General features: G+C 37.0%; 1 protein-coding gene across 4 annotated transcripts in view; it reads left to right on the top strand.

Moving 5' to 3' along the window:
- The first annotated feature begins 341 nt into the window (after positions 1-341).
- Positions 342-6000, top strand: part of LOC124162913 (large proline-rich protein BAG6) — a 41817-nt gene continuing 36158 nt past the window's right edge. For 3 of the 4 annotated variants that reach the window (XM_046539663.1, XM_046539655.1, XM_046539646.1), the window contains exons 1-5: positions 342-640; positions 812-893; positions 1064-1181; positions 1253-1474; positions 1710-1872. In XM_046539663.1, the coding sequence (XP_046395619.1) occupies positions 831-893; positions 1064-1181; positions 1253-1474; positions 1710-1872 (566 nt within the window). In that variant the 5' untranslated portion in view covers positions 342-640; positions 812-830. The remainder of the gene's footprint in view (positions 641-811; positions 894-1063; positions 1182-1252; positions 1475-1709; positions 1873-6000) is intronic. The other variant, XM_046539671.1, reaches the window with a different exon arrangement.

The following is a 6000-nucleotide window of genomic DNA, read 5'->3' as shown; positions in this document are numbered from 1 at the left end:
TATGAAAGGAAAATTATAACAATAAGCTCATGCTAGGCCATGCTGTTACATAGGCTTCGAAGTTTATCCTCAAATTTTGGAGAGTGATGTCGCGTGGCGATGTTACAAAATTCAGTGTCTAGTTTGCATGAACTCAAATTATAAGTAATGAGACACGACCCCATGCAAAAATAAATTTACAATAGCTTTCATTTTGAACAACAAAAATTATAGTTTTAACACATTTACATAGCGTTTAACAATTCAAAAACTATCAGTACCCCCATTCTTACTCTGAGATCAGTACCATTCGACACTTGTCGTAACAATGAGATTTGAAGTGACCGCGTTGACGCCATAATCCCGTCATAAGAAATTTCGAGACTCTCCTGTAGAGGACGATATTAAACAATGTTGAATCATTCCTTGTGAAATAAGTTTTCACCGAACTTAAGTACGTTTTGCATCTCTTGTGGTGAATTTTTTATAAGTTTCGAGACAATGTGGTAGTCTGAATCGAAAAATAGGGTATTATTACTTAATCCATACATCAATCTCTTCACACTAATGGTGACAACGACTTGGCTGGTTGGAGAATTCTGAAGACTTAAACCGCTAAGGGTTTAGGTATATACATGCAATTTAAACTGTTATACGAATGGTAAGTAATGCATCTGTATCACAAGTATGGACTTAAATGTGACTCGAAGTTGGCACTTGGGGTTTAGATGGGCATTCATGATCGGGTGTCAAAATCTGTTCTACGTTGTCAGCTATGCGTTTCTTGAGGCCCTTTCTTTCATGTCTATTCAGTTCTCTAATGTCGTTTCAGGTGATATTACCATAAGAAGATGATTGAGCTTACTGTTAAAACTTTGGATTCTCAAAATCATAAGTTTTCAGTCCCAGACGATGTAAGTGTAAAGGAACTACTTCGTTTTTCATGAACTCCATATTGAGGGTGTCAATTAGTTGTTGTGTGAAGGATATGCAATTTTTAATGCGAAGTTGTTTAATTGGTATTTTTCAAACTATTTTGGGTGATGCAATTCCTCTAATTAATGTTTACTTTTTCTTGCAACAGGTCACAGTTAAGCAGTTCAAAGAAAAAATCGCAGAATCCATTAATGTTCCCGCTGATTCACAGAGACTGATTTATTGCGGGAAACTTTTACAGGATGATAAAAATCTGAGTGAATATGGTAATAACAGTGAATAGGCTTTCGATTAGTAGTCCGTTATTTGATTTACTAAATGAAATTGATGATTTCAGATGTAAACGGGAAAGTGGTTCACCTTGTCCAACGCGCTCCACCTCAAGCAACGCCAAATAACAACACCAGCAATGCCAGGAGAACTCAACCTCACAACACCAACCACCGTCGCATTCATTATCACCATCATCACTACCATCGACAGCCTCGCTTCGATGGGAACACCATGTACTTCGGAGCAATGGCAATTCCAGCCGACATTATTGACGATCAAAGTATAGGTGTGTTCACAGTTATCGGCATAAAAGTTTCTGTTCAGCGGTTGTTTGTAGAACTTATTGAACCTGTGCACATGCAGGTGAAGTTGATACTTTCTATGACAACTGCTTTTATCATCTCAATTTGTGATTAGTAGCAATCTCTCTTGCTATTTATTTTTTTCAGATATTAGCAAGGTAATCCAATATATTTTAATGGCATCAAGAATTCTGAATGAACTCTCTTTTTGTATTGTAGGCATTCGTGCCACCTTACCACAGGGATTCTCTCGAACTAGGACAAGGATAGTGCTGGCACAACAGATGTTGAATCGCGCACAAGATGTTCTCAATAGATTGGAGAATCCAGATGCACCATTGCCAGACATAGATAATGCCAATGAAGACCTTGACCTCTCCAGGTAAGATCATTTTAATTCATCTCAAAAGAGTAGTGTCCTAATTTTGTGCATACCTCAGTGATATCTAATCTGCTGCTCATTTATCATGAGATCCTGGGGCATAAGTCTGTAACTTGAAATCTCCTTTCTCTGGAGAAACTGTTTTCTACCGTAGTTTTCTCCCGACTGAAGTCTGTAACTTGGCAGAGAAAACATCAGTTCCTGGCCGCTACCTGAGAAAACTCTAATTCTCCGTATTGGATAGGAAGAGTGGATAGGTGTGAAAAATATTGAATCCAAAGCCGGTGATAGCGTGAAGAACCAATAAAAATGCTTTGTTTCAAATAAAAAATGAGTGGGAAATCAAACGATTCTCACTCGTAATAAGGGCTATTCATTCATCGTTAAAGTAAAACTTTCAAATAAATGAAATTGATGCATTTGAAATTTATTCTTGGCTATGGATAAATCGATTTAAATCCATCGCAGATATATTTGTTCATTATTACACACAAAAGAGTATATTATATACCATTGAGAAAGGAGAGATTAATGCGTAATACCGTAGCATTTGTATGTTTGAGATGCAGTTATTCTTGTATACAAACTGCTATTGTATTAATTGATGATATATATTGCATATTTTTTGCACTTCGGATGCATACTTTCATTGGTGTATGCGTGATGAGTATGGAAAAACATAATTAGCAACGTCAGTATTATATGCATTTATACTCGAAAAGCAGAAATACACAATGTTGGAGTGGAAAAGGAAGCTCAAAAAAAATTTTACATTGGAGAAAAGAATCGTAAAGAAAATAACGCAACGGTAAATGTATGAATGGTACACATTTATTACATTGCAAATACCTAAGTGCGAGCAATTAGTAACATATGTTTGCAACTCCCAAAATGTTATAGTTAAGGAAACACAACAACCTGAGTCGCTACATTTAAAATTTTCAAATATTGACAGCGTAGAAGTGTGGTAACAAAGGGAAAATAGTTTACTAGAGGCATTTATATATAAAAAACAAAGCAAAATTACCCTTACTTTTACATATTTATTGCTCATCATTTCACAAATAACATTACAACACACATTTCACTAGCTGTCTATTTGATACTTATAATCAGTATATGTAACACTACTCATCATCATTACTGGTCAACAATCCTAGGATTGGTTTGACGCAGCTCTCCACTCTATTCTCATATCAGCTAATCTTTTCACACCTACGTATTTCTTCTCTTTCACATCTCTCTTTACTTGTTCCATATATTATGTTCGAGGTCTTCCTTTTCCATTCTTGCCCTCCACTTGTCCTTCGACGATTGTCTTCATCAGGCCATCATGTCTCAGGATGTGGCCTACAAGGTTGTTCCGTCTTCTTATAAAGGTTTTCATGAGGCTTCTCTTCTCTCCTACTCTTCTTAGGACTTCCTCGTTACTAACTCGGTCGATCCATTTGATTTTCATCATTCTTCTGTAGCACCACATTTCGAAGGCCTCTATCCTTGCTTTCTCCGCTGCGGTCATTGTCCATGCCTCACTTCCATATAGGAGCATACTCCAGATGTAGGTTCTTATAAATTGTTTCTTTACTTCCATATTTAAGTTTCCCGCTGTAAGCAGGACTCTCTTTGGTGGAATGCTCTCTTCGCCTGGGCTATTCTGCTGATAATTTCTTTCTTACTTCTCCCATCACTAGTTATCTTGCTTCCCAAATAACAGAATTCATCCACCTCTATCAGTTTTTGCTTCCCTATTTTAATGTTAGTCTTGACTTCTTCTCTTCTGCTGCATACTAATATCTTGGTTTTCTTCGTGCTTATTTTCAGTTGATATCTACCCATTACCCTACCCATATTAATCAGAATATTTTTCAAATCCATCTCTGTTTCTGCTATAACGGCTATGTCATCGGCAAATCTTAGCATGCTAATTTTTTCTCCATGGATATTCACTCCCAATGCCTTTTCTTTGATTTCATTAATGGCTTTCTCAATGTAAACGTTGAAAATTACAGGTGACAATGTACAGCCTTGTCGCACTCCTTTCCTAATTCTTGCTTCTTCACAGCTGGGCCCTGATTTTATCACCGCTACTTGGTTTTTGTATAAACTGTGGATGATTCTTCTGTCATTATAAAGAACCCCAATTTCTTTTAGGATTCCAAGCATTGTGCTCCAATCCACGTTTTCAAATGCTTTCTCTAAGTCCACAAACGCAACGAATGTAGGCTTGTTCTTTTCCATTCTCTTCTCTATGAGCAGTCTTAGGGCCAATATTGCTTCCCTTGTGCCTTTGTTTTTTTCTGAATCCAAATTGGTCCTCATCCAAGTACTCTTCTGCTTTTCGTTCTATTCTTCTATAGATGATCCTTGTGAGTATCTTCGGCGCATGTGTAGTAAGGCTTATGGCCGTAAAATCTTCGCAGTTCTCCACTCTTTTCTTCTTAGAAATAGGGATTATAATGTTCCTCTCTAAGTCCTTTGGTATCTCACCTGTCAAATACATTTCACTAATGATTTTGTATAGCTGGTTCAACGTCTTCTCTCCTGAATTTTTAATTAGTTCTGCAGGAATGTCATCAATGCCAGACGCTTTATTTATCCTGAGGTCTCTTACAGCCGCATCAAATTCCGATCTTAAAATTGGGGCTCCCATGTCAGCGGCATCCGCTTCCCTCTCGTTTTCGATAGCATTCGTTCTGAGGCTGCTTCCTTTGTACAAATCTTCCAGATATTCCTTCCATCTCTTCCATTTGTCTTCGTTTTCAATCATTAGTTCTCCGTTTTTGTTCCTAAGGGTATTACATCTTATGCCCCTTTCCTTAAAGTGGTTCCTCACTATCCTATAGACAGCCTCTACTTTTCCATGTTTAAGATTATTTTGCACGTCTTCACAAATACTTTTCATCCACGTTTCTCTAGCCTTCCGCGCTTTACGACAAATTTTGTTCCTTATTCTCTTGTAACGATTCTGTCCTTCCTCTGTTTTCGCAGCCTTGTATTTTCTTCTTACTTCAATAAGATCTACAGTAAACTGTCGATTATACGAAGTCAGTGGGACCGGGAAATTGGCACTTCGTAAAATCGAGTTTCGTAATTTCAAACCTTTTTCATAAGTCACGAAAAAATATTCGCTTTTGTTTCTTCTGCCCTTTTTTGTCTTTAGTGGCCTTATTTAAATGTTTTTGGTGATTATTCACGGTAGAATTCTTAGAAAAGGCTTTTTGTTATCGATTTATGCTGTGAAAGATCGTTAAATGATTATACCACCATAAATTTCTCATTTCTTGTACATACTTCAATATCAACGATCGCTTAAGAAATTCCCGACCAGTGTAGAAAACGTAATCAAATAATGAATTGGAAAGTTTATTATAAGAATTTAATGTTATAAATTTGTGGTTAGGAGCGAATAGAAACTATTAAGTAAGCATAAGATAGGTATTTGTTTCCAGCACCCACGGAAATATTAGTGGCAGCCGGCCTAACCATACTCTAAGGGCCTAACCGCCATTTATGTCGCCCTCTATCGCTCAGTGACGAGAAAAAAAAGAATAACGAGGGCCTTAACCCGTTCCAAAATAACCTTCGTAAGTTAATATTTCGAGTTACTCCGTATTTTCAGCTGAATGTGCTATCTTTTCAATTTGTTATTTTCATTGAGATTCAGTTACGATCATAAATTACGTAGGATATGATTATCTTCTGGCGAATATTTGAAGTAAATTCTGTTTGAGTTCTCCGTCCAGCTACTGTGCTCCATCATCGTTGCAGACGTTGCCACGAAAGACTTTATTCTTCATCAGGACCATATTCTTCATACCGGGTGTGAAGTGCTATGTTCATATAGTATGTCTCTCTTCTTTTATGCCGACAGGAGAAACATCTTCCATTATCGGAGAAGTAAAGAGAGAAACCTTATTATCCACATTGATTGTTTTCCTACTAGAGACGTTTCATCATTTCTCAACGTGTGTGAAGTATTGGTTCACTTGCGTGAATTCCCAAGAATGACATGCAAAAACCTGTACGTTCACCTCATTTAGTTTTCATGTTCCTTTCTGCGCCGAATTGAAAGTTATGCAAAGGATCATTGACATAGAGAAAAGATTTTCTTAGTTTTAGCACTAAAAA

This window comes from Ischnura elegans, chromosome 1 (genome assembly GCF_921293095.1).
Source record: "Ischnura elegans chromosome 1, ioIscEleg1.1, whole genome shotgun sequence".
Lineage (NCBI taxonomy): Eukaryota > Metazoa > Arthropoda > Insecta > Odonata > Coenagrionidae > Ischnura > Ischnura elegans.
The sequence above is the reverse complement of the archived record's forward strand: the minus strand, read 5'-3'. Positions and strand labels throughout refer to the sequence as shown.